This window comes from Sclerotinia sclerotiorum, genomic scaffold, assembly GCF_000146945.2.
Source record: "Sclerotinia sclerotiorum 1980 UF-70 scaffold_1 genomic scaffold, whole genome shotgun sequence".
In the NCBI taxonomy this organism is placed as follows: domain Eukaryota; kingdom Fungi; phylum Ascomycota; class Leotiomycetes; order Helotiales; family Sclerotiniaceae; genus Sclerotinia; species Sclerotinia sclerotiorum.
In genome coordinates, this window is record NW_001820835.1 from 1,109,955 (window position 1) to 1,124,434 (window position 14,480).

Genomic DNA, 14,480 nt, shown 5'->3' on the forward strand with positions numbered 1-14,480 from the left:
TCAAAATTTGGTCGTTGGAATCATTATTTTGAGGGGTTGGGGGGTGTCTCATATGTAGAGGGTCGTTAATCTATATATGGGTTTCGTTGATTGTTCGTTACCGGGTGTGTTGAGAAGAGGTGAGAAGAGGTGGAGAGGAGGTAAGGTGGTGGATGTGGAGATTATGTTGGGGGAATTAGAGAGATTCACCATCCCTTTTGAGTTCCTTCGATAGCGAGAACGATCTAGTATTTATATTAGCCTGCAATTCGCACTTGAAAGAAACACACACAAAAGTGGATGCGAAAAAGGAGAAAACTTACAACAACAACAATAATCACTAAACCCACCACGCTCATCCATCGATTGAGATTTCTCCACCATCTAGCACTCTCGTACCGGGCCTCGTCCAACGGCCCAAATTGCCTCGCATAATCATTCACGCCGCGATTTTCCACATCATGGGGCTCCGTCAGATCTCCGGTGCTGTCTCCGCGCTCGCGCATCTCAGAAAAGGGCATTTTGGGGAGAGGAAGAAGAGCGGCGATCATCCAGGAAAAAGGGAGAAGGAATCCGGCGATGAAGAGAACGACTTGGATATTTCGACGGCCGAAAAATCCACCCTCGGTGGAGAAATTGATTTGAGGTGGTTCCCAGGCGGATTGACGGCCTGCGCGACGGTCGATGCGCAAATGTGGAGACCAGACGCTGGAAATGAGGGATCGAGTTCTTAGACGGCCGGCACCTTGGGCTGAGCTGGGTAAGGGGGTGATTTCCATAGATTGTTGAGAGAAACCTCGCATATGTGGATGGCCTTCTCGTGGGCGACGACGCGGGCTATGGAGCTCATCTGGGAAATTCTCTGTATTTGGGGATCCGCTTCTCATGCTGAAGGAGCCGTTGCGACTTGGCGTTCCGCCATTGGAACTCTCGGGTCTGTAGCCTAGATAGCGACGTTCTCCGCTTCCATAGTAGAGCCTTGCCCAGGTGGGAATCGAGTTTGCGAGGAGACTGTTGGAGCGTGAACTTATCGACGAGCGCATGGTGTGCGTACGGGAGGTATCGGATGCTCCGGTGTTGAACATGCCGGATAATCTGTTCCTGGATGGACGAGTGCGCATGTCTTGCATGGCGGTAATTCCATCGCCATATTCGTCGTAATCACCTATCACAGGAATAGACGAACTGCTCAAACCTCGACCCGTGCGTGTCCATGTCGGACGTGGGGGATCCATTGAATCGCTTCTGGATCTTGCCAACGCATCTTCTATCCCTTGAGATGAACTGATACTGAGAACATTGCGACTGCCGCGACTTGGTAGACTAGGAAATATACTGCTCCTTCTTCCCATACTGTCGGACCAAGCTCGGGAACCTCGTTCGGTGCCGGTCCCTTCGGAGACGGAGAGCACAGTGGAAAGCTGTGAGCTCCATTGATGCGGAGCCTCGTTCATATGGGGACTCGTGGAACTTGGCAACTCTGCCCATGAACTCAATCCTTTTGGTTTCTGAAGTTGGATTTGTGCGGGTAAATTAACTATTGATCCGCTCGCCACAATTGCTCGTTGTGCGTCGGGCTGAGTATGGATTGTTGATAACGATGCTAGAGAATTAGCTCGACTGTGTAACGAGTGATTTGATATTGATTTCAACGTCTCTCGCGATCTTGACTTGTAGTAACCGAAATTATCATTCGACCTTTTCTTGGTTCTTAACCCAGGAATACGGAGAGATTCTTGGGAATATTTGGGTGCTGGACCTTGTCCGCTCGAGAGAGATACGGATCTCGAAAGTTCTTCGTGGAAAACGTAATTTTCCTGTTCACTAGACGAAGTGGTCGCTGCTCGGGCTCTAGGTCTACGGACAACAGATGAAGCGGTTGACTCTTTGTCAGATTGATTATGTACGCGGTAATTGGAGCCACTTGAAAATGACGCTTCGAGAAAGGAATCGGCGAGTGATTCGGAGCGGTCCCGGGTATGGCCACGATGAACTTCGTAATTAGTATTATCCCCGGTTGTGCTTGTAGATAATTGGGGTCGATGTTGGGGTCTGAAGACTACTGAGGTTGGAGTGTCTGGCTCATGTATCTGGTAGTTTGAGTTCGGATAATTCGAAGTCGAGTAGCCGGAAGTGCTAGTAGACAGCTGAGGACGATGCTGTGGTCTGTAGATGACTGAGCCTGAAATAGATTCTTCGTGAAGTTGATAGTTGGAATTATCAGAGTTACTCGCAGATGAAGTTTGGTATGTTTGCGATGTTTGGGGTCGATGGATAACGGTTCCCGTAGACTCTTGAAGAGACTCCTGAATTGACTCTTCGCGCAGATGATGGATAGTTGTTGAAGGAGTGGACTGTTCAAGAACGGATTGATCGAGAACTTCAAAATTAGGCTCAGTGGGGGTTGTAGCAAACACAGACTCGTAAGTCGATTCCGGAATATTACTATAAACTTTCCAATTAGTGGCCTCAGTTGCAGTCGAGGTTGTTGAAAGGAATGACGGTTTTGTAGAGAGTTCGTGTGAGTTACGCTCTTGCGAGGTTTCAGGCAAAGGAGGGAGTGGGAAGTCGAACGCTGGAGATTTTCCTTTTTGGTCTGGAGTCTTGGGTACTTTTCTAACACCACCCACAATCGAGAACTCCGAGGAGGAACAGCTTATATGATCTGCGGATATTGACTTTCTAGGTGTCGCCGTACTAGGTGCGGCTGTGTATGTGGAGTCTGTATTTGTGCATGAGATGATAGACTGATCGAAATCTTGCACCGAGGAGGAGGATGTTTTAGTGGATAGGGAAGGCAATCTACTGTCGTCGTTGGGTAGGGGCTCATTATGCGGTACGAGAGAAAATGTCTTCCCATCGCCAACCTTGACGACAAGGCGCTTTCTTGACTGGGGTCTAGGCTTCCTGGAGGATATTGTCGCAGGAGTGGTAATTTGTGGTGTGTTATGCGTTGCACTGGACGTGCCTTGTGGAGTGGCTGACAGTGGTTGAGTTTTGGGCATCTGATGAAACTCGCCTGAATCTGAGGTGGAACCTTGCCTACCATAGAAATATTGGCCTTTACTAGGAGAGTGACCAGGAGAGAGAATATGAGCTGGCTGGGTGGGAAGAGGAGTTTGTGAATAAATTTTGTCATCATCATTCTTATTGAAACCATATTCATGATCATAATTCGATTGTTCTCCTTCGTCATCCTCCAGTTGTCCCAAAAGCTGAGGGGGTTCGGGTGGAACCAATCGGACGGCCGCTGCGCGATTCGTCTCCGAGTCTGATCTTTTCGCGATAAGTGAGCGAAATGCCAATTAAGCTGAGGGAAACTATTTTGGATGAAGATAGGATAAAGGTACTAAATTTGCGCATACCTTGTATGTAAAGGCCTTCTTGGAGGAGAATTTGACATCCCGTACTAAATTCTTCTAAATCAGACGCATATTGTGTTTCCATGCGTCGAAGTAAGTTTGCAAATCCCTTTCCTTTTTCTTCCGCGTTAATGATCTTTTTCGTGTTCTTTTCTTCTTTTGGTCCTCCTTGGAATTATTGCTTGTTCGCAATCGTGGTTTTTTCGCTAGTAATGCAACGAGTGTAGTATGTCTGCGACAGTAGTGAGTGGGTAGTTCGTCCCGTGTTTGTATCTTCGTATCTGTTTCTATCCTGAATGAGTGTTTAATATATATACTGTAGGTAGTTGAGTGCTTTGCGCAGTAATTGGTTTCGAAAATAGTAAAAATAATAGCATTAACTTTATTGTATAGTCGTACTGTCCAGTAATGAGTGAGAAATAAAGATGCAAGAATGGTATTAGTGTTAAAGTATATAAAAAGAGTGTAAAGAATCAATTGACTGATTGAACAACAAAGATAGATGGAAAAAGGTCGAGAAAGAGATCAAGAGCAGGAGGGGGAAACGAGAGGTTATCATAAGCCTATACAATATGTACAACTCATCGCGACGGTACATAAAAATTTCATATTCGACAGCCATGGCAGCTTTTCACCGCTGGCTGTAAGGATTTTGTTAAACCTTGGAAAGGTAGGTCTCCATTTCTGAGGCCCATGTCTAGAATTTTAGCGTACCGTCAATCCGCAAAATGTACCTTGTGTCCTTGGACGACCTCTTCCGACAAGCGGTACCTAGGTACTACCCGTACTTGGGACTGATAGTGAGATGAATTAAGATGAACAGATAGTCAACGTGGCAGCCATAATAATAGATTATTGCAGCCATATCCGCGTACAGGAACACTTAACGAACCTGAATAGGCCGAATGAGAAGTTCCACCCATCTAATCAGTCAACCATAGACAAACCCTATGGTCAAAAGGGGATCCCTTGATCCTGCACTCCGATCAAAATGTTTCCCGAATTAGATGCAAAATCTCAGACGCGCAGGAGGTATGCGACATGTAAAAGACTACTGTAGGTGCCCCCAAATTGAACAATAGTGATTCGACAGGCTCTGGATATCCTAATTTAATGCTATGCAAAAGCGAACCGTTGACTGCATACACTGCAGAAATCTGTAGAAGCGATGCCGTTAGTAGTAAGGTGGCTTATGGCGCGTCTAATAAATGGGGAAATTGCTGGGAATCATCTGCACTGGACAGGGGGAAAATGTGTTTCTACTTCGTTTTGGGGAAGAGTACAGAGGACACAGAGGTATTCCAAAGTACTCCCTCCGTACAGTAAGTCCGGCACAAGAAGCTGTATGTAACAGATAGGTCGAGAAAAGTGTGCGAACCGCGCGTGGCTAAAGAAAGGGGTCTACTTCAACCATCCTTCCTTTCCAATAGTTCTTCCATTTCTTTGTTCATCTGAACCTTTTCATGCTTCTTATTGAAGTCGCGCTACTCATCGTCATGCAAGCAATTTTCAGGGAAGAAACAAACAAGCAGACCCAGCCTCCAGGCAAACATCTTCTCCATCTTTTAACCTGGCGAACCAGGGTTTGAGGATCGATGATTCTAGATAGTGGAGATGGAGGCTCATCATCTCATTTCCGAGGCCAAAAGCGTACATCAATGATCAATGAAGCTCGGACTTGTCTCGCTTCGCCGTCTAGACAACCAAAATCTCAGTAAACAAATTCCCACGCAAAACGTTTCCTATCGCCCTTTGTATCACAGTGAGACCAGAAATGATTAGATATCCAAGCTCTACGATCGATTGAGTTCAGATCCATAGGGCGCGATTGCAGATTAGATTAGTGCAAAGGAGTGGTCAACACGTTTCCCTCGAGCTTAGAACGCGTTTGCGAGAATTTATGGGACCAGGTAATTTTGATAGAACCTAGAAGACTCTCCACGGAGACTACTTGAGTCCGGTGTTACAGGACACGCCCTGGTTCTGTAGATCAGTAGATACCCAGGGACAAATACCTTTTCTCAAAGACTGAACCTTCCCAAGTTCTTAATATACCCTGTAGCTTATTCATGGTAATGGTACTAATTTCGAATTGTTCCGGCGAAAAGCTAGAGCGAGGCATGCCATTATAATTCTTGGGAATTACTATGAGAGCGGCATCAATGGATTGATTAATGAGAAATTGCGAAAGTTCTGTAGGTCTGTAGGCGTGTGTAAGTACGGATCATGAAAACTTATCGATAAGATGAGTGTAGGAGCTTGAAACAGAGAATTTCCGGTGTCGTGGAGAAGATTATCTACATCATAGTCTATTTTGTAGTACGGAGTATAGACGATATAAAATTCAGATTAAAAAGAATTCGATGAATGAATAGAACGATTGTACCGAAATGGAACAATAAGAAAGTTGACTTCCTTGTTGTTCGTCACTTCCAATTCCCATCTGAAGAATAAAAAGGATTACAAAAGTTATGCTTTCAGCCCCTGTCCATCCATCCAACTAACTCCACAATCCAACATTTTCTCGCATCATTAGATTTCCAACACCAAACCACGCGGCTTTCGAAATCGTAATCAGCTCATGAACTTTAACCGCAGAACTCTTTATATTCTCATCTCTGTAAATTGACTTCTTGTATATAACCCTTGCTTCCATTGATCTACTGAGGATCTAGAATATCATATGAAGATATTTTAATATCCCGGTGCATATACTCCGAACACTACCCAGCACTCACATCGGCATCCATGGCTCCAACATGGATAGAAAATCGTCTGAAGGCATTTTATACCGGTCAAAAAGGTTTGAAAACTTTCGCATTTGTCTGCAGGTCTATGAGAAATTGCATCCATGCATTATTCATGGTCAACCTAGCTAACCACTTATCTATTTCGCAGAGAAAGAAGTTCCTCCGTTTAGTACTACTACTGCAGTTTCTCTGTTGGTATGACATCTCTCCTGAGCTATCTGCTGCACATGCTCACAATCCCAGGTACTCTATACACTGATCTACGTAATCCCGTTCTATCTCTCCTCGACCACCCGGCCTTCCCCCCAGCTTTCCCGTGATGCACCAACCGTTATTCGCGGACGAATCCGCTCGGTTACCCTCTCATGTATCGTTGTTTGCATTAGCACATTCAGCATTTTATCATCAGTGAAAAACGAGGATGCAGTAAAATCACTCCATTCTATGGGATATTTCCTAGTTGGAGTCGTCGAGACGGTTAAATGTGTTGGTTTGACGGCTGTGCTGTTTGTAGGACCTTTGTTTGAAGAAGGTATTGCGCAGGGACAATGGCGCGATTGGATTCGTCTGAGGGGATTGGGCGCTTTGAAGGGCTGGATTCCGTACAGGAATATTGTTGCTGTAAGCTATACTTTCATTTATCTTTGGTATATTGTTAATGGTCACATAAAGGGTCCTGTCACAGAAGAGGTACTCTTCCGATCCGCCTCGGTACCCCTCCTCCTCCTCTCCAAAACCTCCAACACAACGATCATATTTCTCACCCCCGTCGTCTTCGGACTAGCCCATGTGCATCACTTCTATGAATACAGAATTACACATCCGCATGGTCCCATGGTTGGAGCTATCCTGCGCTCACTCTTACAATTCTCCTACACAACTTTATTTGGAGGCTACGCTACATTTCTATATCTCCGAACGGGTAGTCTGTTGGCTGTAATATGCGTGCATGCTTTCTGTAATTGGATGGGATTCCCAAGGTTTTGGGGCAAGATTAGTAGTTCGGTGGATGGAGAGACTATTATTGGACCAGATGTGGGAGCCAGCAAGAAAAGTGAAGATGTGATGAAAAGTAATGGGGAATTGAGTATCATTTGGACGATTACATATTATACTCTTCTTGTAGTGGGTGCGTACTTCTGGTGGAAGTATTTGTGGGTTTTATCTGCTAGTGATTCCGCTTTGGTTAAATTTTAATATAGCAGCGAGCTAGCTAGTCTAATGAGCATATTTAGTTGATTAAATGCATTATGCAGATTCAATATCGTGCAATCAAGAGCAGCGGATCAAATCTTCTTCATATATTTCCTGACATTCGCGATTTAGAAAAAAAACTTCTAGGTACAGGCTAGAAAGTTACTTCCCCAGCATGAACATCCATATCAGCCGAAATTGTCTCCGAACTTTCAGATCCATCATCAATGACGATCTCCTCCGATCCAGAGATCCCTATATGATCCAACTAAGATCTATCGTCGTGGGGCTTTGGAAATGTGATTGACTTTGAAGAAGGGAATGCCCTTTCATGGTAATCCGGTGTTTATTTGAAAAATATGTATTAGCTCTCGCTGCTCAAATGACATTCTCTTCGCCTCAATCATCCCAGTCATCGTCTTCTTCCTCTTCTTGCTTCTTTGCGTTTTTATCAAGATAGAGAGTGCCAGAGGTAGTTTGACGTTTTATACCGCCTGAGGCTAGGAGTCTTGCTTCTAGATCTTTCGTGGTGAATGTATCAGGTGTGTAACCCAAACCCTCGAATCCAACTATCCTATCCACGGATCGTCCGTCTATAAATACCAGGACACAGGGTAGGATCTTGACATTTAACTTCGTGACGAGGAACGGTGCATTCTCTACATCGATCTTCAGGAATCTGGTATCGAGATGTTTGGGCGCTAGTGTCTAGTATCATAGTGAGTTTAGTCTTCAGGATAGATATTAGAAAGAGGAAGAGCAACATACAGAAAGATGGGTATCCATAACACCACATCGGGCAAAATCACTTTTGGAGAAATGTACAACGGCGTATTTGACCTCGGTAGTTAAATCCATCAGGGCTTTTTCTTCCTTGATCTCGGTGTAGTTTCCGAAACCTTGAGTTTTTTGAGATTTGGCGCGGCTGAATTCCGAGTGCAGTTGTTGGATTCGTTGTTCGCGGAAGGCGTCTACGGCGGGATCTTCTTCGAGGGAGGCGATGAGCTGAGGGAGATGTTAGAAGATTGGAGGGGGAAAAGTTTGTAGGTGCTTAGATGTTTGGCCGGTGATCGGATATGTGAGTAGACAGGTGACTGGGTATTTGGGGATGAGGTTGAGTAGGAAAGAGTCTTGTCCTTCAACCACCAAATGGATGTACTTAATAACTACCATAACTTTGGGAGCTACATGACAACAAGCAGAGTGAATGAATCGAAAATGAAAATAGAAATGGACACTCACAGCATCTTCATCGTCAGAATCGGCGTGATCAAGTACCTTGGCGACGAGAGGATCAAGTGTATTCGACATTATGATACAGACACGGATTCACGAGTCCAAATAAATCTTAGAGCTAATACGCTTCTCGACCAGAACACTTGTGACTGCAGACGCTTGTATGCAACGAAATAGTCCTTGCAATATGGTCAGGAACGCGTGATTTTGTGCTAGAATTTATTCTGCAGTTGAGTTTGATTGTATGCAAGGACACAGCGTCTTTTTTTAGTGGCTTAAGAAAAAGGTCAAAAAAGTCAAAAAAGTCCTTTGTTTTCATCCACGAAATTCAACTTATTTTTCTTAAAGTTCTTGACTCGGCGACCTGGTGTTATAACTTCAAACACCTTAGATGTTGAGCTTATCTTACTGAGGCCGCTCTTCAGAAGTTTCATCTGGTTGGTCCCCTTTTTTAGATCACATCGAAAAGGTGGATTTCTGTCAACTTGGTTGATTCGTATTGCTGCTTTACTATTTTCGTCCCCTCGCAGAATTTCTTAATCTTAGCACCCCTGTACTAAAACGATTAAAGATTCGGTCTGGCTGTCCTCTCAGCCATTATTATTTTTGTTCCTAATACTCAACACTCTCTTTTCAACTTCTTCACCGATCAGACATCAGACCGGATAGAGGACTTTTGGTTTGGAGTTTGTTTGCAGAATTCCTTCTTCGTTCCAGTCCCTTCATTTTGGCGACTAGACACTATCAAACGGACTATTTACAAACCCTCCGATTACGAATTCCTACCTCTGCTTTCGCGCAGTCAACCATCAAGAACCACAATATAAAAAATAACCTTCGTTTTCGCTGAGAGAAATCGCAAATATGGATGACAAGAAGAACGAAGATGTTGAGATGCGCAATTTCAATGGGCGCTCATCCCCATCTCAACGCGATCCTTTTATATCCAAGCCAGGGGCGGCCAAAAGAGGGGGTTCTTCCTTTGACCTCTCCAATGTCACGAATAGTCCTGGGATTTCCATTCTTGCCTACTGTTTGGCATCAATTTCTATGACCGTGACCAATAAATACTGTGTCTCGGGTTCAAATTGGAATTTGAACTTCTTTTATCTCGCTATTCAGGTATGCTTGGATGCCGTTCTTCTGCGAGGTCTTTACTAACACTATCAGTCTGTTGTATGTATCATTGCGATTATCATCTGCAAACAAGCAGGCTTGATCACAAATCTTGCACCATTTGACACCAAGAAGGCGAAAACATGTAAGAACCAATCTTCTTCCCAGAGCAAGTTTGGCGGCTAATGCCGAAATTAGGGTTCCCTATCTCACTCCTCCTCGTCGGCATGATTTACACCAGCACAAAGGCTCTTCAATTCCTTTCAGTTCCCGTCTACACAATCTTCAAGAACTTGACAATCATTGTGATCGCATATGGTGAGGTTTTGTGGTTTGGAGGAAGTGTCACTCCTTCAGCTCTCTTCTCATTCGGTCTTATGGTTCTCAGCTCCGTCGTTGCTGCTTGGGCCGATATCCAACACGCTTTGTATGGAGGTGGTGCTACACAAACCAAGGAAGCTGCCGATGCTCTCTCGACATTGAATGCTGGATATGCATGGATGGGTATGAATGTTTTCTGCACTGCAGCATACGTTTTGTCCATGCGTAAGGTTATCAAGAAGATGAACTTCAAGGACTGGGACAGTAAGTTTTCCCGCAATACTGCATTTTTTCTATCAATTCTAATTTCGCCTAGCTATGTTCTACAACAACCTCCTTACCATCCCTGTCCTCTTCGTTTGCTCGTTCGTTTTCGAAAACTGGTCATCCGAAAATCTCACCAAGAACTTCCCACTTGAGACCCGAAACAATCTCATTCTTGGCATGATCTACTCTGGACTCGCTACTATCTTCATCTCATACTGCTCGGCTTGGTGTATCCGTGTCACTTCTTCAACAACCTACTCCATGGTTGGTGCTCTTAACAAGTTGCCAATCGCTGTCAGTGGTCTCGTTTTCTTCGCAGCTCCTGTCACATTCGGAAGTGTTTCCGCCATTTTCATCGGTTTCGTCAGTGGTATCGTTTATGCATGGGCAAAGGTTAGACAAAACCAATCGAAGGGAAGTGTTCTTCCTACAACACAACCGGTTATGAGCGCGAGTTCCCAGAGCAATCGTGATGCTGCAAAGGCATAAACAAATGCCGGTACTCTTAAGATAAACGGATTAACGTCACATCCCATCAATAGTACCTCATTTTGAGTGCTTTTAATCTAGAATTCTGGGCAAGATCTAGAGAATGACTGACGGCCCTAGCGAGAACAGCTCCCTGGTGTCAATCCATATGAATTGAGGGAGGCGGGACTAATTTTGGAGATATATATTTGTATTATACACTTTTTCTTGTTCGACGTACGTTAGATGGAAAGAATTTCCAGAGATTCTTTACGGACGGCATTCTTTTACACACCTTCAACCTTATGCATAACTTTTAGGTTCTGAATCATGGCGTATGTACGGGACATGATGCATTCATGAGCAATGGATAATAGAAATTTATAGTGTTTTAGGAATTCAAAAGGTTCAAAAATTTCGATAATGTGTTCAGAAGTGTGGTGATGTGGTCTGTTCATGTCAGAGGGATTATAGCGAATGAACTCTTCAGCAACTTTTTGGCAATATTTGGTATACCGAAGTGATAGATTTGATCATAATTGATTATTGAAGAGAAATAACCATTACAGTGAGAATGTTTCATTCCAATTGATCCTTCAAGATCTAATCTTTGGAGTATCAATTGACAGGGCTGGATGACGTCGCTTCCGAGTAAGTTAGTTTAGACTGAGAAAATCAATTATCAAACATGTCCCGCATTTGAGTAAAGTAGCTAACACCTTACTCTACAGGAGTAGAAGTACAGCACATAGCCCAAGCTTCTAGACAGAACATGTTATCTATTAAAGCTTCTTAATTTTTCCCATTTTCTTTCCAAATCTCTATTCACATCTTATTCGCATGAAGTGAGATGTCAATTCCGAATCCCACACTAGACAAGGCTGAATCCTCGTTCGTTTCCTCTTTCCCAAGTGTTTTCCAAACAGTCAATTAGAACCAGCTTTTGCTAATACATATCCGCAGACTGTCCTTCACCCAAGGTCTACTATTAGGACAGCTCTCCATCGTCATCCTAATCGGCGCCTTCATAAAATTCTTCATCTTCGGCGATCCTCCTTCCCCAGATGTATCCGCTGCCCTCCGCGCCACCGAACGTCGCTCCAGAACCCTCGCTCACAAAAGATCTCTCCTCACTCTTCGCAGCTCAACACCACGCCATGCTTCTCAATCCCTAAATCGCAAACGCTCTAGCGTTCTGCGAAACCCCGCGCCTCTAACCACTAATGCTATCCTGAGTAAAACATACTATAATGTGGATAGTCACCAGCCCGAAAGTCTAGATTGGTTCAATGTATTGATTGCGCAGACGATAGCGCAGTTTCGGGCGGATGCTCAACATGATGATGCGATTCTTACGAGTCTTACGAAGGCGTTGAATGGGGGTAATAGACCGGATTTTTTGGATGAGATTAAAGTTACGGAATTGAGCTTGGGGGAGGATTTTCCCATTTTCAGTAATTGTAGGGTTATTCCTGTGGATGAGGATGGGATTACTTTGGGGAGGGAAGGGGGAGCTGCGGGTAGAGAACATGGCAGGTTACAGGCGAGGATGGATGTGGATTTGAGTGATTTTATTACATTGGCCGTGGAGACGAAACTGTTGCTTAACTATCCGAAGCCATTGGTCGCAGTGTTACCTGTGGCATTGGCGGTGTCGGTAATGAGGTTTAGTGGTACTTTGTCGATTTCTTTTGTTCCGGGGAGTCCATTGAATGGTAGTCCTACTACGTTGGCATTCTGTTTCTTGGATGATTATAGACTGGATCTTTCAATACGGAGTTTGGTGGGCAGTAGGTCGAGACTTCAAGATGTGCCGAAGATAGCACAGTTGATTGAGGCAAGGCTACATACTTGGTTTGATGAACGATGTGTTGAGCCTCGCTTTCAACAGATTGAACTTCCAAGTCTGTGGCCGAGGAAGAAAAATACTAGGGGTGGAGAGGATTTGGATACAGGGTCTGAGGCGGGAGGTATTGGGAGAGCGAGGAGTAGAGACGTAGAGAGGGATTTGAGGGAGGAGGCTAGGAAGGAGGTGGAAGCGGAAACGGGAGTTAGGGTGGGTAGGAGTAAATTGGGGGTTAGTTTGGATGTGCCGGATGTGGGTTTGGATGGGGGAAGTGAGGAGGGTCTGAGGTTTAGACGGAGGAGTAGGGGGAGAGGTGATGAATATGCTATGCCAGGGAGTATGCCGGGTTTGAGTATGGCTTAGGGTTAGGGTTGTTTGTGTCAAAAGTGAAAGGGTTGAAAGAAATGTAACTAAGAGGCATTTTTAGAACGACACTTCCTAAAAGTACAATTACATCATATAGTATAAAATATCCCCTATAAAATCCTGAAATCTCAAACACCCCCTCATCCATAATCACATCCCACCGCAAAAAAACAAAACATGGAGTAGGTAGGATCACAAAGCAGAATTATGATCAATTCATCAACTTCAGTACCGGTACTTCGGATCCTTTCAATACCCGTGCACAAGTCTCTATGAAGTAAAAGTACCTAAGAAGTGGGAAATGGGAAATGGAACGGATGCCGATATGCGAGTGCGAATGCGAGATGGTGAGATAGATGGAGTGGGGTGGATTGGATTGGATTGGATTGGGTTGATGGAATGGATTATATGGGATAATGGGAATCTTAGTTTGGGTGACGCGTACTTTGGGGGAGAGGCGAATGGTGAGTGGTGAGTGGTGAGTGGTGAGAGGTGACGGAGTGTTTGTTTGCCCGCTGCCTAGGTAGGTAGGTAGGTAGGTAGGTACTTGGAGATGATGGATGATAGGTAAGATTGAGGGGAGAAGGTGGGAGGTAGAAGATACTGCATTGGTTGATGTTTAGGTATCTAGATATCTATGTATCTATGATTATTCCATATGGCCTACCTCGTGCATATATTTACTCGGTAGATATGATGGGTGGATGATTGGAGGTTGGAGGCTGATGTTGATGGTCTGGGTGTTTGGTGGGATGATGGGTTGGGATGGGATGGTTTGTATAGAGATATCGCGAATAAGAGGAGGAGGGGGCTTAGGTCTTGGGTTGAGGAGGGGCTTGGTTTCCTGATGCTTTTGTTGTGTAGGATAGTAGATGTATCTACGTTGGTATGAGGGGTTTGAATGCGAGTGGCGACTTTTAAGATTTTTGAATATGTAAAATCTATTCGTGGTTGATACTTTTCATAGTCGTATCCGTATGTATGTACGGAGTATATATGGCTTTTCCGATACCGATGCCTTTAAAATTCAAAATGGCATCTGGTTGAGTAGCTAGCAGCTAGCAATCATCAACGGTCTTTACATATTGCCTATTGACTAACGTAAAAGGGGCTTAGCATTCCAATTCTGAAAAGTTGAGAATCTCGAGATCATGCTGTGTGTAATAATTAAGTCATAACATAACTTTTACTCGAGTAATCTTGAATATCTATAGAGTAGGGCTACAGTAGAACTTCTTCACCTATTTCAAATTCTTCACATAAATTATATGATTTGAGATATTTTTGATCACACGATTATCATCAAATTCTTATCGATATTTCTTTGTCCGATTATACCGGTCCCCTATTCTACCTTTGTGCATACAAATGTGGGTGCATTAATTTCCCCTTTCACTACACACTAGCATACTAGGTATACTAAACTCTACTTTTACTATTACTCAGTAGTGAAATTTAATTATTCAACCAAAACCACATTTATTTTTCATTCCTTTTTTTTGTACTCTCACATCCTATACTACGAGCAACACCAAATACCTATCATCACTCCTTCAATAGATGTCGTAGCTACTT

General features: G+C 44.1%; 5 protein-coding genes across 5 annotated transcripts; 3 read left to right on the forward strand and 2 right to left on the reverse strand.

The window, feature by feature from the left end:
• Positions 1-185: 185 nt before the first annotated feature.
• SS1G_00427 (hypothetical protein) lies at positions 186-6,126 on the reverse strand (the record flags this gene model as incomplete). Its single annotated transcript, XM_001598291.1, has 8 exons — positions 186-224; positions 303-3,250; positions 3,345-3,388; positions 3,920-3,968; positions 4,474-4,498; positions 4,996-5,036; positions 5,397-5,542; positions 6,080-6,126. The coding sequence occupies 8 exons, from the start codon at positions 6,124-6,126 to the stop codon at positions 186-188; spliced, it is 3,339 nt and encodes a 1,112-aa protein (XP_001598341.1).
• A 409-nt stretch (positions 6,127-6,535) lies between these two features.
• SS1G_00428 (hypothetical protein) lies at positions 6,536-7,334 on the forward strand (the record flags this gene model as incomplete). The annotated part of the gene is made up of 2 exons (XM_001598292.1): positions 6,536-7,220; positions 7,327-7,334. The coding sequence occupies 2 exons, from the start codon at positions 6,536-6,538 to the stop codon at positions 7,332-7,334; spliced, it is 693 nt and encodes a 230-aa protein (XP_001598342.1).
• A 350-nt stretch (positions 7,335-7,684) lies between these two features.
• On the reverse strand, positions 7,685-8,596 carry SS1G_00429 (hypothetical protein; the record flags this gene model as incomplete). Its single annotated transcript, XM_001598293.1, has 3 exons — positions 7,685-7,993; positions 8,054-8,290; positions 8,528-8,596. 3 exons carry the CDS (start codon positions 8,594-8,596, stop codon positions 7,685-7,687), a joined length of 615 nt encoding a protein of 204 aa, XP_001598343.1.
• A 789-nt stretch (positions 8,597-9,385) lies between these two features.
• Positions 9,386-10,714, forward strand: SS1G_00430 (GDP-mannose transporter; the record flags this gene model as incomplete). The annotated part of the gene is made up of 4 exons (XM_001598294.1): positions 9,386-9,643; positions 9,692-9,782; positions 9,836-10,222; positions 10,275-10,714. 4 exons carry the CDS (start codon positions 9,386-9,388, stop codon positions 10,712-10,714), a joined length of 1,176 nt encoding a protein of 391 aa, XP_001598344.1.
• A 402-nt stretch (positions 10,715-11,116) lies between these two features.
• SS1G_00431 (hypothetical protein) lies at positions 11,117-12,902 on the forward strand (the record flags this gene model as incomplete). Its single annotated transcript, XM_001598295.1, has 3 exons — positions 11,117-11,120; positions 11,323-11,344; positions 11,657-12,902. 3 exons carry the CDS (start codon positions 11,117-11,119, stop codon positions 12,900-12,902), a joined length of 1,272 nt encoding a protein of 423 aa, XP_001598345.1.
• Between the last annotated feature and the right edge of the window lie 1,578 nt (positions 12,903-14,480).